The sequence below is a fragment of the Apium graveolens genome, chromosome 11 (assembly GCF_009905375.1).
Source record: "Apium graveolens cultivar Ventura chromosome 11, ASM990537v1, whole genome shotgun sequence".
Classification (NCBI taxonomy): Eukaryota; Viridiplantae; Streptophyta; class Magnoliopsida; order Apiales; family Apiaceae; genus Apium; species Apium graveolens.
In genome coordinates this window covers 189,173,446-189,192,071 of record NC_133657.1, presented here as the reverse complement: position 1 = coordinate 189,192,071, position 18,626 = coordinate 189,173,446, and the positions used below count along the sequence as shown (strand labels likewise).

Here is an 18,626-nt window from a genome sequence, read left to right as displayed (position 1 = left end):
ATCTTTTTAGATAGTGACATTGAGGGTCATTATCTCTCAAATAGTGATATTTGAGGTCAACAGCCAATCATTCAACATTTGTTACAGGCCTCAATCGCCTGTCTTATTAAATCACTCTTATAGTCTAATAAAATAATAAAAACAAGGATTTTTCTAGGATATGCATGCTAAGAGTTGGTGCTTGACCATATATTCACAAAATATTGGTGAAAGCTTATTAATAATACTGGACCCCATGCATATACGAAAATCTCCGGTCAATAAAAATTTTACAACTCATCAATCACAATTTTTTAATATATGCTAATGCGAACACAATAGACAAACACAATAAACAAAGGTAAAAAGAAAGCCCACCTTAAGTAATTATCCGTAAGATTCGGCCTTTAGTTTCTTAACAAAACACTCAATAAGCCAGTCCCAAAAAGTAGCCGTAATGCTTAAATCCACGTAGCCCTCAAGACCGGCCCATCCTAAAACAAACCCAGGCCCAGTCCATGACATAGCACAGCTAAGCTCACTAGCTGAGAAATTCAATCTGTTTTACAAATTTGTCTCTCTCGTACTCTCCGCTCCTCTTCTACTTAACCAGCTTGTAATTATACACACACATATACTTACAACTTCAATTCTCGGCGAGATCAGATGGCAGGTCAGCTTCTTTTTATTAATCTAATTTTATAATCTCATGCTTTGCTTTCATAATTTTAAGTGAGATTATTAGTTATTTATATTTCATTTCTGTAATTTTGATTATGTGTCTGATTTGAAGCTTGTAAGTAAAGCATTTCTGTTATAGATAAGTTGTGGTGTTGAATTAAACACAGGAATTTCCAACTGAATTAACAAAATGTCTCGTAGAGTGTTTTCGACTTTTCGTGTTGGTTATTAGGATTGTATTCGTTGTTTAGGGTTAAGAATGTCGTGTTTGTTTGGTCAGGTTTGAATTAGAGTTACGTTTACGGAAATTGACTGCGTGTTTATGAATAGCCGTAGAGAAGTTACTGACATTTCATTACAGAATTGTTAGATTGTGTATGATGATGATAACAATGTTACTGACATTTCATTACGGTTTTATTATTAGGATTATATTCTTTGTTTATATAACTGCTCTTTCGTTTGTTTCGGTGGTGCTAAAAGAGATAAATTACTGTTTGGACTTTGGTGTTAGGACTTAGGTTTAGGAATATCTTGTTGATCAGGTTTGAAAGTAGACTTACATTTCCGAAAATTGACTGCCTATTTATGAGTAAGTGATAGAGAAGGTACTGACATTTCATTAAGTATTTAGTAGATTGTGTATGATGATGATTACGATGTTTCCGTGACAATGGAAATGTTTGACTAGTATAACATCGAGTCCTAATGCTGAGCAATGGGAAGATAATATGAAAAATTAGATGTCTATGGCAAGACTTGAAATTTGACAATCTGGGAAGAATACAAGAATAACTCGACGTTTCTTCTTTAAGTCTCCCTATCTTAACCTTACGACCTACCTAGTGTGAAAGCCCAAATGTCAGTTCAGAAGGGATGTTGCGTTGCTATAGCATTCTGAGGCAAGGGCTAGGTTCTACCCTTTTGTGTTCTTGAGTGTATGTTATATAATTATGTTGGCTGTCCTCGTTAGCTTCAGCTTGTTGTAAAATTTTGCCTCAAGGCATTCCATTGTATTAATTATTAAATGTTCCATCTAAATTGGGAGTAATTTACGTGTTATGCGCCAGGACTGTTAAGAGTGCTCTAGTCAGGTGGGTGTTTCCTCATTATTCTCTAGATGTACAATTATTGTAGGCGTAGCTATGAGAATTCTATTTCCACATAAAGGTGTTCAGCATTTTCAGAAAGTAACTTAATAGTTAGGCATGGAAATGACTTTGCATGACGGTATTATAATTTTTTTACACAACGAGTGGTGAATTGTCAACACATTTGCAAAAATGATACTAATAAATTGAAATAGAATTTTAAAGTGTGAATCATTGGGAGGTTACCTTCTATCAAGAACTCCTCGAAAAAAATTCTCTAAGAGAGACGTTGAACATGAGAAAATAATTTGAACTGTTGTTGAAGCTATTTCTAATGAGGCATCTGATAGAACTGAAATTTCTATGCAGCAATTTCTGGAAAAATATCACAAAGTGTTATTGTTGCACAGTGCTGCAAGCAGAACAGACAAGTCAGTCCCCAATGTCAGAGGGATAGATTTGCCCTTGTCACACACAAATTACTTTCCTTTCAAGGAGTTAAATTGTCGTGGGATGGAACCTCCACCATGCAATCGCATAGATTCTCAAAACTTAACCGAGGAATTGTTTACTGCAACGGTCTGTTCTAGATTCTTATTCTTTAGGTTGACTTTATTCAACCTTAGATCTTGAAACCCCTGAGATAGTTTAGTTATCTGGTAGTTTTTCCAGATTGCACTCTCCACTCTTTATCACATTTGATTACTATATTAAATTGAGTATGGTATGCTTTCATGGGTACTGTTCTTAAGTTTTTTCCTCATTCAACTACGAAGTTACAATTTTAGATAAATTCTCCTTGCAGTTGCTTCATCTGCTACAGCAATACCATCTCTTGAAAGGGTTGATTTCCTTAAGCTCCAAAACGGCAGGTACAACATTATCTTAAGTCTTAACCTATCTTCTAAAATACATAGACATGTATATAAATTTCCATGACTACCTCTGCTTCCTCTATATCTAATATTAAATGGATGGAAGTGATATGCTTATCCACCTAGCTTGTATAGTTAGACTCTCACCACTCAACTTGAAATAGGACAACTTGTGATTAATATGTTTAGGTCCTGGCAAATGGTTGGTGTTTCTATGTATTTGGGATGAAGCCTGTGTCATTGTGATCCATCATTAGCGAGTTAGGCGATATCGAAAATTAATTATATGTAACTGTGCATCCTTTTGGTAAAATAAAAAATTGTGTAAGTAATATATCCGTAGCAACTAATAAGAATAGGAAGACGTTTTATAAACGGTGTGCAATACTCAATACAGATATGGAAAAAACTACATCCGCTAATAATTTTTGGTGCAGTGACATTCGCGGTGTTGCTGTTGCTGGTGTAGAGGGGGAACCTGTTAACCTCACTGAACCAGTAACAGAAGCAATAGCAGCTGCCTTCTCCGCATGGCTTTTGAATAAAAAGAAATCTAATGGATCTAGGCGACTGAGAGTTTCCATTGGCCACGATTCTCGTGTATCTGCACAGAAATTACAGGTATTGGCTGCCCATGTCCTTACTGCTATTCAATGTTTGAATAATTTGGATTAACTAAGTATGATCATGATTCGTGAGAGACTGGCATTAGGCTGCATTGGATATTTTCTCTTTACTATATTCTTGTCGTCTTGTTGCCTTGCTCTTCATTCTTTACTAATTCTGAAGTTGGGACTTGGGTTGATATGATGGAGGTGATGGATTGGGGGGAGAAAGGTTCTTCATAAAAAGTAGGAAAGATGTGTTTCTCAGTTTCAGTTTTGACACGGCATCTTGGCGCTTTAAAGAGTCACAGACCAAGGAGGGTTCCTTAAATACAGCTTCCTTTAGATTTAAACCTTTTGAAAAGTTTATTTGAAAATAATGGTGCAACCCAATTCTTCTTCTTCCTGTTATTATTTCTTGACATTTTTGACTTGAACCACTTAAATATAATTCAAATAAAAATAATGCAGATTTCGGTCGATTATCGACCATCGAAATAGAAAAGAGCCAGCTGAAGGCTCCGCACCTTGCCTTGGATCATCTAGTAGGATATAGGCTATGATAATCCTTTAGTATGAAGAATTAGAGGTTTCTGACTGGTGGTTACCTGAAATAGGCGCTCTGTATCACTTCAACGCTGACGAGCCTTCTTGCTATAGGCTATCTTATTTTAGATTTAGACCCTCCATACCTACCCTTACATAAAAATTAAAAAGGGTATAAAAGATGGTTCCAGTAGAAGCCAGGTGGCTAATTCAGTTTAACTGGTTTCTTTTGCTGTTAGACAGGCTGTGGCTAACCCCAGATGTTCAGCTTGTTGTTTTTTTGCTATGTAAGAGTATATAACTTACTTGGATACTGACCATGAAATGAAATAACTTAAAGAGTAAGAAACACCAGTTTTGTGTCTCATCAAAACGGCAGATTCTGAGAGATGCTCAAATACAAGACACCCCTTGCTTGAAGTTTGTGATACAAAATATTATGATGAATCTTATTTTAAAGAACACAACAGGGATGGAGCAGAAGTGTAATATTCACTAAATACTGAAATAAGATTGTCTAAAACTCAATATGGTCTGCAATTACAACTCCTGGACATTCGAGAGGCCAGTTCTCTCCCAAAACATGTAAATACGACTCACTATCTCGACACCTAATTAAACTTCTCTTTCCCCTTTTAAGTTCTCACATCTGCAATTACTTCTCTGCCCCTTGCTTTCCTAGTTTAATTACTTCTTTACCCTCTTGTCATGTATTGACTTCTTTGCCCAATTGTGTTTTTATTATGGAATACAAATTTAACTTCTTTACGTTGTCACTGTTCATTACAAAGTCATGATGTCGTAGTTTTAATGTAGCACGATTGATGTATGTTGTGATTTCTTAAATAACAAGACTAATATATGATAAATATCAGCCTGATCTCAAAGAGATGGAGACTGTGGAGTGATTTTAGAGAGTTAGCAAAAGAGAAGAGCAACTCTGATAAAACCAACTCAATGGAAACAGCCAGAGAGTGAGAGTAAACATGAGAGATTATATGTAATGACAAAATGACATATAATAGTTTTTGGTTACACCTTCAGCTTATATATTGTCTTACTACAGAAATTGAAATGAAATGCTACTTGAAATGAAAATGATGTGCATTGGTTAACAGCTGTCCCCAGTGGTCCTGGACACTTCATTCCTGATTCTTGTTTTTGTAACGGTTTCCCCTGTGCCCCAATCATCAGCTGCTAACCATCTTTTGTCCTGTTGTGCACTCATTGTAACTGTCCCTGGTTGATTTGCATTGACCTCCCGATTAGTCAATCCCTTACCTAGTAGTGCATCAATACTCCCTCCTTCAAAAGATCCTTGACCCCAAGGATCAAAGGTTGGATATGCCTCCATGATCTGCTTGACATCTTCCCAAGTTGACTCTTCTAGTGGTAGCCCTTCCCATTGAATCAACCATTCCACATGAGCAACATTATTCTTCTTAACAGTTCTGATTTCTGTAACTGTAGCAGGAGATCTTGGTTGAGTGAAAGTCATGGTATCAGAAGTTGTTGAAAGGGAATGGTCCAAGGTGACAGGAGGTAAACCAACATGTTTCTTTAACAAGGAAACATGGAAAGTAGGATGAATCCTAGAAGAAGGCGGAAACTGTAGTGTATAGGCTGCATTTCCTATCTTCCTAATGACTTGATACGGACCATAATATTTAGCAGCAAGTTTTTGATTACTTCTGGATACTACAGATACCTGTCTATAAGGATGCAACTTCAGATATACCCACTCTCCTACCAAGAAACTTCTTTCAGACCCCCTTCTGTCGGCTAACTGTTTCATCCTGTTCTATGCTTTTGACATGTTCTGCTTTAGCGATTCAATGACTTTCTCCCTTTGCTGTAAACTTCTATCAACAGAATCTATTGCAGTAGAACCCATGATGTAAGGCCTATATGTAGGTGGAGGCTGGTTATACATGACCTCATAGGGTGTTCTTTGGATAGCAGAATGAAAGGTTGTATTGTACCAAAATTCAGCTAAAGGCAACCAGTGAGCCCACTCCTTAGGTGCTTCAAAACACATGCATCATAGGTAGAGCTGGCCAAACGAGCGGTTTGGCTCAGCCCGCTCGTAATTCGGCTCGTCAAAATTCGTATAAATCGGCTCGTAAATGAACGAATAGTTATTCGGCTCAAACCGTCTACTCTAACGAACCGAACACGAATAGCATTTTATGAAACCGGAACCGGCCCGGAACCGGCTCGGCCCGGACTATATAATTCGTAACCGAACTAAAAAACTGGAAGAATAATTCGTTCGGCCCGCGAATTATTCGTTCGTCTGAATACACAGGCACGCGAATTATTCGTTCGTTCGGCACGAATAACAAATTTGTCTTGCAAAAACTAACTTTACTTTTCAAAACTAACAAATTTGTTTTGCAAAAACTAACTTTTTAAAAATACGAGTAAAAATAAAATTTGTTTATTTTGATTAATTTATCAAAAATACGAGTCAATTGTTAAAAAGGTTAAATGTTAAAATGTGTTAAAAATAGAAAAACTTTTCCAATATAAAAAAGGTAAAATAAAAACAGAAATAAAAAAAAGTAAAATTGAAACAAAAATGCAAAGTCTCTGTACAAACAAAATAAAAACAAAATATAAAAAATTCAAACAGAATTCTGTACAAATAAAGTAAAAACAAAATATAAAAAATTCAAACAAAAAACAAAAAGTCGTCGGCCAGAGTGGTGTTATTCGCCTAATTCGTTCATTCGTTTATTCGTGGCCAATTCGCCGGACCGCCTGAGTCGTTTAATTCGCGAGCCGGTCCCGACTTCATTTTCCGTTAAATCGGCCCGGCCCGGCACGTCTAGTTTCACGGGCCGTTCACGAGCTACCTCGGCCCGACCGTTTGGCCGGCTCTAATCATAGGTAGGATTCCAGGCATCTATTCAACACTTCTGATTGCCCATCCGTTTGGGGATGGTAGGCTGAAGATAACTTGATCTGCACCCCTTGCAACCTCATAAACTCCTCCAGAACAAACTGGTAAAGACCTTATCCCTGTCAGAGACAATAGATTTAGGTGACCCATGCAATTGTAGATATTGTCAAGGTAAGCCGTAGATATTGTCAAGGTAAGCCTGTGCCACAATTATGGCAGAGAAGGGATGATTTAAAGCAATGAAGTGGCCATACTTGCTAAGTCTGTCAATTACCACTAGAATTACCTCCCTTCCTCGAGATTGGGGAAGACCTTCAATAAAATCCATAATTACTTCCTCCCATACCGTCACATGAATTGGGAGAGGTTGAAGTAATCCAGGGTATGCACTTTGATCGTACTTGCACTTCTGACAGGTGGGGCAGTGCTTGACGAAAGAAATCACAGAATGCTTCAGACCATGCCAGAAGAACAAGGTTTGAATCCTTTTCAAGGTAGCTGATATACCTGAATGTCCCCCTTGGCCAGAGCTATGCATCCATTCAAGGACGATTTTCTTTATGTCAGGACAACTGCCTATTACCAATTTTCCCTTCCTCAAGAGTTTACCTTGGTACCATGAGTATTTAGGATGAGCATTAGGATCTGTTTGTAGCGCAGATATGAGTTTACTCAATTTGGGATCGGTGGCCCAGTGCTTTTCCAATTCTTCCATTAATTGTGATTGTATTGAGGTTACTGCCATAGCTAACAGCTCCATGTTTGAGACCCTTGAAAGAGCATCAACGACTTTGTTCTCAGATCCTCTTTTGTACTCCACCAAGTAATCAAATCCTGCTAACTTAGACAACCACTTTTGTTGGGAAGGCGTGGCTAGTTTGTGATCCAATAGGTGCTTTAAACTTTGTTGATCTGTCCTGATGATAAATGGCAAGGTCATGAGATAGTGTTGCCATTTGTGTACGGCAAACACAATGGCCAGTAACTCTCTCTCGTAGGCAGACAGAAGGGCATTCCTTTCAGAAAATGCTTTACTGATATAAGAAATTGGGTGACCTTCCTGCACAAGGACAACACCCATCCCTGTGCCAGAAGTGTCTGTTTCGATAACAAAGGGCTTGGTGAAGTCTGGTAAGGCCAGCACGGGAGGAGTTGACATTTTGATCTTCAATAACTCGAATGCTTCTTGAGCTTCCTCGCCCCAGGTGAAGGCATCTTTTTTTAACAAGGTTGTCAGAGGCTTACAAATATTTCCATAACCGTGGACAAAGCGTCTGTAATAGCCAGTCAAGCCTAAGAATCCCCGTAGTTGCTTCAAGGTCTGAGGAGTTGGCCAGCTGGTAATGGCCCCAATCTTATCTGATTCCGTATGCACTCCTTGTTCAGAAATTACGTGACCCAGGTAGTGTACCTCTGTGACACCAAACGAGCATTTTTTTAGGTTGGCATGAAGGGAGTTTTCTTGCATGATCTGAAGAACCATCTGTAGGTGTAACAGATGTTCATCCCACCTCGCACTATATATCAAAATGTCGTCAAAGAACACCAACACTCCTTTTCGTAGTAATGGCTGGAAAATATGGTTCATCAATGATTGAAAAGTAGAAGGTGCATTTGTCAGCCCAAAGGGCATGACTAGGTACTCATAGTGGCCAACATGAGTTTTGAAAGCCGTCTTGTGAATGTCTCTATCGCTTACCCTGATTTGATGATACCCAGACTTCAAGTCGATTTTGGAGAAGAATTTAGTCCCATGTAGTTCATCCATTAAATCTTCAATAAGGGGAATTGGGAACTTATCTTTAATGGTTGCCTTGTTCAATCCCCTATAGTCAATGCACATTCTCCAACCACCGTCTTTTTTCTTAACTAGGACAATGGGTGCTGCAAATGGACTGCTGCTTGGCCGTATAATCCCTTGTTCTAGCATTTCTCGAACAAGCTCCTCAATGACATTCTTTTGTACTAAGGAATATCTATATAGTCTCAGATTAATTGCATCAGTGCCCTGCTTTAATGGAATTCTATGATCAAACTGCTCTCTGTTGGGGGTAAGTCTTTAGGGTTCTCAAAAACTTGAGCGTACTCCTTTAACACAGCTGTTAAAGAAACATCTTGGCCTGATGTCGTCGAGTCTTTAGTGCAGATCTGAGAAGCGCTATAGACCTCTAAGGGTACCAGCTGCAGCATAGAAAGTTCACCTGTTTCCTGCAATAGTTTATCCAGCTTTTGGGATTGTATCCCCCTCAATTTTTTTCCTTGTATCCCTCTTAAAGACACCTTAGTTCCCTTGCATTTGTGACCTGGAACAAACTTCTCATCACACCAAAAACATAAATTCTTGGCCCTTTTCTCACTCAATTCTGCAGGAGTCAGTGTTCGTCTGTTAGTTGTGGGGGTTGAGTTGATTGGAGAGTAGGGTTTAGAGTATGGTTTAGAGTAAGGTGAGTTGGATTGGGCAAAAAAAGGTTTTCCCTGGCTTGAAGGAGCATTGCTGTAAGGTTTGGACGCAGTAGGGGTAGGTAGTAATGGTTTGGGAGAGAATTTATTTCTTTGAGCCTTGGATGAGGCTTCCTGCAATTTAGCTAGACAAAGCGCTTGCTGAATAGACTTGGGAGTGAACATCCTTACTGCTAGTTGGATTTCATCAGCCAACCCTCCCAGGTAACAACTAAGTAGATACTCTTCAGACAATGTGAGTCTGCTGGTGAGTGCATCAAAGGCATCATGGTAGTCCTGAACAGTGCCTTGCTGCTTTAAGGCTTTCAGTTCAGCGATAGGGTCATCATATAGGTCCCTAAACCTCACAGTGATATCCTCAGTGTATTTACTCCAGGTTGGTATTATGTGGTTACATCTCTGCATGTAAGTTTGGTGCTACAATAGTCCTTTACCCTCCAGATGAATAGCTGCTAATCTAACCTTTTGTGGGTCTGTTACTTCATCTAGTTGGAAGAACTGATTACACTTATATAACCATGACCTTAATTCAGTGCCATCAAATTTTGGGAACTCGACCTTAGTCATTCTAGCAGCAAAGGATTGGAATCTGTTTCCATTATTTCCATCGTTATTATTTCTATCCCCCCACTATTTTGACTTCCAATACCTGAATCTTTTTCTTCATTATTAACTATTTTAGCCACTTGAACAGAAAGACCCAACAACAACTCATTCAACTCAGCAATATTTTTAGCATTCTGTTCTATGTTAGCACTACTGTTATTACAGGCCTCAATCAAACGTTGGTTCCGAGTTTCAAGCAAGGATCGAAGATTTACCTCCATTCTTTGCAGATCTGGTCACTCCCCCTCTCCGTCAGATTCTTCCCCTGTTTTATTATTCTTTCTTTGTGCCATGATTCCAAGGTTCGATAGCTCTGATACCAATGTTGCGGTTTCTTAAATAACAAGACTAATATATGATAAATATCAGCCTGATCTCAAAGAGATGGAGACTGTGGAGTGATTTTAGAGAGTTAGCAAAAGAGAAGAGCAACTCTGATAAAAACAACTCAAAGGAAACAGCCAGAGAGTAAACAGGAGAGATTATATGTAATGACAAAATGACAGATAATAGTTTTTGGTTACACCTTCAGCTTATATATTGTCTTACTACAGAATTGAAATGAAATGCTACTTGAAATGAAAATGAAATGTGCATTGGTTAACAGCTGTCCCCAGTGGTCCTTGACACTTCATTCCTGATTCTTGTTTTTGTAACGGTTTCCTTTGTGCCCCAATCATCAGCTGCTAACCATCTTTTGTCCTGTTGTGCACTCATTGTAACTGTCCCTGGTTGATTTGCATTGACCTCCCGATTAGTCAATCCCTTACCTAGTAGTGCATCAATGTAGGACAAAAGTGTGAAAGAACGATTATGAACTGAAAACAAGAATAAAAATAAATCTTGGGTGGTGAACCACAGAACACCCACTAACCCAAGGTTTGCCAACCTCAGAAGGGAGAAAAGAGACCCATTGATGTAGAACAAGATATTAAACAACTAATAAGAAAAGATATTAAACAGCTAATAAGCAATTAATTATACGAATCCCAAGAATAAGTATTCAGTATTGTTTCCAAGAAAAAATGTATAATCACAGCTGAATATTATGTGGGGATTACATCATTATATATAGAGAATAGAAACCCTAATAAACTACCCAATGGACTAAGGCCCATAAACATTTGGGCCTTATTATAAATAAACTCCCAGCCTCACATATAAAACATATAAATAGATACATTATTTATCTCTACACCAAATAAATATAAAATAGTTAAAAACATATATAGAAGTTCTTTAATCCTTAATAATGTCAGAGCTTAGCATTATCATTACATAATAGTACTGTTGGAACTTGGAAGTGTAGCCAAAAAAGTTTAATGCTATTACTGCATTTATAAAATAAGCAGTAAATTTATCATACTATTTTATAAATAGAGGCTTAGCCTCCTAGCAGTACTTGTAGTAGACATTATAATCTATGAACCAAAGTCTTTGCCAATCTCTCTCCCCTCTCAACTATCGTTCCTTTTACTTTATTTCCGCATTTCTCATATTTGCTGAGAAGTAGACTTGACGATAGCATATAGAAGATGTTACTTTGATGCCTGACATATTACATGGTATTGTTAATATGTTAATATGCTCGTTAAAGACGTGAGCATCACTATGTTGTGATTAATAATAAAAATACTTTGTTTCTTCCTCATGGATTAAAACATTGATTAAAACATTTCTCGTATTTGCTGAGAAGTAGACTTGACGATAGCATATAGAAGATGTTAATTTGATGCCTGACATATTACATGGTATTGTTAATATGTTAATATGCTCGTTAAAGACGCGAGCATCACTATGTTGTGATTAATAATAAAAATACTTTGTTTCTTCCTCATGGATTAAAACATTGACTGAACTTTAAGTCTCTCAGTTCAAAAGAGATTATTTGTATCGCATGTGCCTGCAGTCATCAAGATTCACTAGTTACTCTTTTACGATAATGTTATTATGACTTTCAGGATGCAGCTTCTCGAGGAATTGCAGGAGCTGGTCTGGATGTTGTTCAGTATGGGTGGGTATGACGTTACAATGTATAAATGCCATTTAATCATAATTATCATTACTTATATGTATCTGGAGTTTTTCTCATTATAAGCTACAATGTGAGTTTATATGTGTTCGGCTTGAATGGGGGTAATGAACAGATATGATCCCTCTCGGTCTGTCCTATATATTCTCGAATTCAGATGGACTGAAGAGTGAAGAGAAGTCAAAAACTTGATACTTATAAAATTTAATTTATCCAATGTCTTGCCTAGATTGTATCGCTACTAGAAAAGCCTCTATTTCTTGCGGTTTCTTTATGGTGGATGATGAAACTTAATTACCTGAGAAATTCAATTTTTCGATAATATATTTTTTGGCTATGCTTTACCCACCCTCGGTAATTACCGGGTATGATTGTTATGGGAAAAAATATGCGCAACTTACCCTGTGATAGTAATATTAGGTCTTTAACTAGTTTAAAGAAACAATCTCTTTAGTGAAGAATTGCTTCTTCCAAAATTAATGCCCCGGATACAATTGTTATGAAATTTGAGATTGCCTTCTCTTTTGGAATGCAGTAGCACTATAGTTTTCTATTCAATCGTCACCTCTTATTTAACAATATATCATATTTTAAATGATTCTGTATCATGATGATGAATTAGCGATTTCCCATGTGGTGATAAGTAATACTCTGAGACTAAGACGGTCTTTTCGCTAAACTTTTATTTACAAACAATTGAAAAAAATATGACGTAAGTAGCTGTATTTTTTGTATTCTGATTAGGATGAAACCTACATAGTCGTACAATATATGAAAGGCAAGCGCTTAAAAGGCCCAAAGCATATAATTGTTTAATGGTTAGGGTCTTGGGCTGGATGAACTTGGTACAAATTGATTTGAAGAACAGCATTTCTGTGTATCTAATCTCATCTCATTTTTTAATTGATGCATAGTATTAGATTCCTCGTTGCAATTGAATTGGATTGATGAGTTTGATAATATTTAAATTTGCTATGATAGACTGGCATCAACACCAGCAATGTTTAATAGCACGCTGACTGAAAAAGATGACTTACTATGTCCTGTTGACGGATCCATTATGATAACAGGTCAGTTCCTTGAATGATCTGCTCCTATTAGATATCATGGAATATCTAAGTGCTTCCTTTTTAGTGTTTGGTTGTTAAGTAACTAACGCTTCCAAAACCTGAAGGTGTTAGAAGGATCCCTTCCTTGATCATGTTATATACAACACTACCTCTGGACAATAGGCTAGCTGACAAACAAACAAATAAATTTAAACAATAGTTGGGTTGGTGGCTCGAACCTGTAACCTCTTCCCAAAATTTGTGCTCTGATAAGCAGCCAACTCTTCTAAAACCTTAAGGTGTTAGGAGGCCTTGATTTGATAATATAGTATTCAACAAGTGCCAAAAATGCAAGGCATTTGGTCACAGAGAGAATACCCGAGACAAAAAGTATTGAATGAGAACGGAAAAGGATGTTAATTACCCATATAAATCCTCAAACCAAGTGTAATCAGTTCTTAACTTATTATATTATTATCACCTTCACTTATTTTTCAGGGTAGGTGATAACCATTCTTTTGATAATGAAGTCTTGTAATCTTTAATATTACAGAGTTCAATCTAAACTTTCATAAATTATAGATTTACACTTCATTTGTTATTTATTATCGGTTCCATGCTTTCTAATAGCCTACATCTTGAGATCATGAGATCACCTGAATAATATGTTTAAGCTATCTGCTGCAGCAAGCCATCTTCCTTACAACAGAAATGGCTTTAAGTTCTTTACAAATGCGGGTGGGCTTGGGAAACCTGACATTAAAGACATTCTGGAAAGGGCAGCAGATATATACCAATGCTTCACAACGGAATCCTTAATGGATTCTGAGAGAAAAGCTTCCTCATCTATAGAGAGAGTTGACTACATGAGTGTCTATTCGTCTGATCTTGTTGCAGCAGTTCGCAAAGCTTCAGGAAATACTGGTAATAACATGATGGGTTTTATAGGGAAATTGTTGTAGTTATTAATGGGGCATTAAAATTCTTTCTCTAGGTAACGGTTTACAGTTCTATTTGGTACTCCCTCCTCCCTATTTTTTATTGATGCTTGACTTTTTAACGCGTAGATTGAGGTGTAAAAAGGTAATAGTTATCCTTGATAAAATAATTTAATTTTCTTATCAAATTAAAGTTTAGATCTTAACCTTTTATTTTCCATAAATTTTATAAATATAAATTATGTATAAGAGTGAATTTTGTACATCTCAAAATATGTCTTAAAAAATCAAAAATCAATTAAAATGGGACAGAGGGTGTCCTTCATAATATTTTACACCAGATACATGTTCAATCTGTTAAAACGTATGATTCCTCATGCTTTAACTTTCAATTATAGTAGTTGCTTCCTATCTCCTTATATCTGAATTTTGCAGTCAAATCCTGTACTTAACCTATAAATTCTCATGAATTCTCAGAAAAGCCATTGGAGGGTTTCCATATTATTGTTGATGCAGGCAATGGAGCGGGAGGTTTTTTCGCTGTAAGTAACATTACTTATACAATAACTTGTTTTTTCCCTCTGTTGAGTTGAGATGTGGTCAAATAAATAATATTCCAAGCCATTTTTTATTCTGTTTAAACTATAAAGACCCCCTTGCTGATCATTAGCCCTTAATTACTTTAACAACTCTTGTCAATTTTGAAATCTGTACAAGCATTATTTAATTAATCGGAACCATCATCCATTTATTTTGAAACTTTTTGTAACTTCAACCTTATGTACCAGTCTTTTTCTCTTCTTTATAGATAGACTCCCTCTATTCCACAAAAAACTATCCATTTGTTACACTTATAAAATCTTCATTTCTATTTAGCAAAAAAAAACTTCATTTCTCTATCCCTCAGAATTTAAAGTTTACGAATGTGAGTTTCTTTGTATGTAATTGATGGCCTAATAGTGAATTTTGATGTCCAATTTGAGGCAATGGTGTCATTTTATATTACTACCTATGATAATTGGACCTCAATATGGATTGCAGAATAGTTTTAAATGGTAATCATTTTGCGGAACATAGAGAGTGGTCTATGCACCAATCGGTCCAGTTTTGTATTCATTCAAAAAATGTTTTTTATGACATGATATGTTTACTTACCCATACCAGTATAAGATGGTAACTGAGTTCTTAATGATTACCAGGGAAAGGTCCTTGAGCCTCTTGGGGCTATTACATCTGGCAGTCAGTTCTTGGAGCCTGATGGTACAGTTTTAAACCCTAGATGTCACAATTAAAAATTCGATATCCTTACTTATTTTTAGGTTAAACTATCTCTATTTAGGTTTATTTCCCAATCACATTCCTAATCCTGAGGATAAGGCAGCAATGAAATCTATCACCGAAGCGGTCCTTACTAACAAAGCTGATTTGGGGATCATTTTTGACACAGACGTTGACAGGTGATATACATGAATATAATTTTCGTAAATTTTGCTTGGGTTTTTATTGATACAAGTTCTTCCCAGATCTGCTGCTGTGGATTTTGCTGGTTGTGAGTTAAATCGGAATCGCCTGATTGCTTTAATGTCTGCTATTGTTTTAGAGGAAGTAAGTGTTATTAGTCACAGTTGTCATTCAGTTTTCTTTTTCAGACCTGATCTTGAACTATAATACTCCATTGATTTCCTTCTCCAGCATCCAGGAACAACTATTGTCACCGACAGTGTGACATCAGATGGATTAACTACATTTATTGAGAAGAAGCTGGGTAAGAGGAAATTTAAGCAGATTGGAATTTCTGTCACCTTGAAGTGTTTATATGTCTTAATATTTCACAGGAGGCAAGCATCATCGGTTCAAAAGGGGCTACAAAAATGTCATTGATGAAGCAATTCGTTTGGTAAGATAAATACTCATCTGACAGGGGTATCGTAAGTTCAGTTTTAAATGTTATTATGCCTTGTTGCAGTTTGTTGAGTATGCAAAATTTACTTTAAGTTCAGTTTTAAATGTTATTATGCCTTGTTGCAGTTTGCTAATGCTTAGCTGCAAATTCATCGCTCTCTCTGTGAGCAGAACAAAATAGTTGTATACTTGTAGATATATGATGAGAACTCATATGTATATTTGAATACCAATACTATAGTTATAGTTTCAATATTTTAATATTCCCATGTTTATGTTTATGGTAATATTACTGTTTGTTTATTAAGTATACTAGCTTAAATTTTTCTATTTATATTTAATGTGATTTTATTAAAATTCTAATATAAATAAATAAATACGTTAATTAATAACAATATAGTTATAATTTGATTGTGTATAATTTTAAGTTAAATCAAATAGTATAGTATAAAATAGTATATGATTGATGAGATTTGAACCATTAACCTTATTTATAAATAATAATTAAATGTTTGATGTTGGCGGGGTTTGAATCTGTGAACTTGGTTAGTGTATTTATTTATAAATATTAATATAAATGTTTGTTGTTGGCAGGATTCGAACCTAGAAATTTATTTGTTATTTTATAAATAATAATATAAATGTTTGTTGTTGGCGGGATTCGAACCTGTAAGCTTGGCTGGTGTATTTTTTTTAGTATTCGAATCTAACGGTTATGATCATTTGGTTAAGAGATTTGACGGTCGTGATCGAAAGGGATAACCAAAAACAGGGTTAAACAAACTATAAATTATACCCCTGTTCGGTTATTATAGTTTAGTATAGATACAAATTATCTTCAGAATTTAAGTTAATGAAAGAATTTTCTTTTCAGAACTCAGTTGGAGAAGAATCACATTTGGCCATTGAAACTAGTGGTCATGGTGCGCTCAAGGAGAACCACTGGCTCGATGATGGTGCGTACCTCATGGTAAGTTTTAATACCAAATTAGTTTGTATGTGTCTCAAAAATTGTGTTGCCTACAACATTGGATTAATCCAAAAAAAGCATTGCAGATTTCCTTACCAATTACTTGTATTTCCAGCAGGCACTTGAGGTTGTAATTCGATTAACACTTGACCATATACATGATATATTGATATGTTTTCTCTCGGCACTACTTGCAGGTCAAACTTTTAAACAAACTTGCATCAGCCAGAGCTTCAGGACTAGGAGGCGGCAGCCAAGTTTTGACAGATTTGCTGGATGGTTTGGAAGAACCAGCTGTGGCTGTTGAACTCAGAATAAAGATTGATCAAAAACATGCAGACTTAAAGGGAAGGTATGCTACTGGTTATGGTAATACTTGGATGAGTATATAAGGCTTGTGTATATTTTGCTAACTCGGTATAATGATTTCAGATCTTTCCGGGAGTATGGAGAGGCTGTGTTAAAACATTTGGAGAACATTAGTGATTCAGATCCAAAGCTTCAGAAAGCTCCTGTTAACTATGAAGGCGTAAGATTACTGATTTGATAATTAAAACAGTGTCTTGGTTCTTATCAGAATTGTCCATTCTACGTATCCATCATTTCCTTGCAGTCTTAGCTGTCACTGATTTAGTTACTTCAGCCTAAAGATCTAGCATGAGATTAATATCTTTAGTTTAGTTTATATTCATAGTTTTTAAACTGATTTAGTGAGTTCAAACTGTTGATCTTTTTATAAATTTCAGTCCGAATTTAGTTTTAAAAGAAGTTTGACATCAGCATCCATTGCTTTCTTTTCTTTTCATATTAACAGGTCAGAGTTTCTGGTTATGGCGGCTGGTTCCTCCTTAGACTCTCTCTGCATGACCCAGTTTTGCCCCTCAACATTGAGGTATTGAAAAAGTCTTCCCTGATATATTATATCTTTGTATTTCCTCCAAGTATTACGGCTACTGGAGATTTGAAATTGATGGTACTGTTTCCCAGGCATCAACTAAAGATGATGCTCTAAAACTCGGACTTTCTGTACTGTCTGCCGCAAATGAGTTTCCAGCTTTAGATGCATCTTCATTGTCAAATTTTGTTAAAGTATGAGATCGAGGCTTTTCGGGATCACGCTTCGACTTTTCATCAAAATTTTGTCATCTATACGCGGTGCAAGTCTGTGATAAGTGTTTGTTATATGGAGAATACCGTTGATGAAATGGTGTTTATAGTCTGCCCATAAAGTTACAGTAGATATGTACATGTGATGACATTTTCTATTATTGCAGTTGCAGATCAGGAACATTTTGTAATAAGATCACAGAGTATCGTACCGGGTTGTGTTTTAACTTGTGTTTTATGCAATTGCTTTTTCAAATGCTTACAATACTTGAGAAGAAAATTACTCAAAAAATTAATCGCTTTCTTTATAGATACACGTTTAAATGATTTCCAACAAATATACAGGCAAGCAGCAAATGTTAGGCATCCTTCTTTACGTCCCAGCTATTAATGTAGCATCATTCTACATGTATTCCTAAGAAAAATAGTAAAGATAATTGCTCTTCTGGGTATACAGGAGCTTCATCATGAATTGGGAGCCAATATTCTTTAATGTCTTAGGCCATTCTGCGGCTTTCGGGACCTTTATGATTTTGAAACCGTGAGCTCTATACAACTCTAAACACCAATGCTGTTTATGTTGCAGTTCACTGTAATGGTACGAAATCCCCAGTTCTTGGTGTGAGCTTCTGTTTTGACTATGAGCTCTTTAGCAGTCCGTTTTCGTTACATTTTCTGCCATTAAATACCTGATAGCTATGCAACACCAGTTCTAGAAGTATATTAAAAGACGCCGTAGGTCAGGGATATAAATACAACAGCTTATGTGTATAGCTAGTAAGCTACCTTAGTTTCTCGGCACTTTTTAAGTGTAATTAAGTTTAGTATACATGTGTAAAATTTGCAAACTCATCTGCTTCTGTATGAGCAGAGGAAAGAA

At 36.3% G+C, this 18,626-nt stretch overlaps 1 protein-coding gene across 2 annotated transcripts; it reads left to right on the top strand.

Moving 5' to 3' along the window:
* Positions 1-502: 502 nt before the first annotated feature.
* Positions 503-18,011, top strand: LOC141697511 (uncharacterized). Of its 2 annotated transcripts, XM_074501917.1 has the most exons (18): positions 503-652; positions 2,121-2,330; positions 2,557-2,623; positions 3,064-3,247; positions 11,710-11,762; positions 12,762-12,850; positions 13,517-13,753; positions 14,245-14,309; positions 14,967-15,027; positions 15,107-15,224; positions 15,291-15,372; positions 15,460-15,532; positions 15,603-15,664; positions 16,544-16,639; positions 16,837-16,991; positions 17,072-17,168; positions 17,454-17,531; positions 17,627-18,011. In XM_074501917.1, the coding sequence occupies exons 1-18, from the start codon at positions 646-648 to the stop codon at positions 17,732-17,734; spliced, it is 1,842 nt and encodes a 613-aa protein (XP_074358018.1). In that variant the 5' UTR covers positions 503-645; the 3' UTR covers positions 17,735-18,011. The 2 variants fall into 2 exon arrangements, with proteins under 2 accessions (XP_074358018.1, XP_074358019.1); XM_074501918.1 differs by lacking the exon at positions 2,121-2,330 and having other exon boundaries at positions 514-652.
* The last annotated feature ends 615 nt before the right edge of the window (positions 18,012-18,626 follow it).

Excerpts from the sequence above, each read along its gene's own strand:
- LOC141697511 (XM_074501917.1), top strand. Across the intron at positions 3,248-11,709 it reads TATCTGCACAGAAATTACAG|GATGCAGCTTCTCGAGGAAT; the intron begins GTATTGGCTGCC and ends TATGACTTTCAG. Across the intron at positions 16,640-16,836 it reads ATGATGGTGCGTACCTCATG|GTCAAACTTTTAAACAAACT; the intron begins GTAAGTTTTAAT and ends CACTACTTGCAG.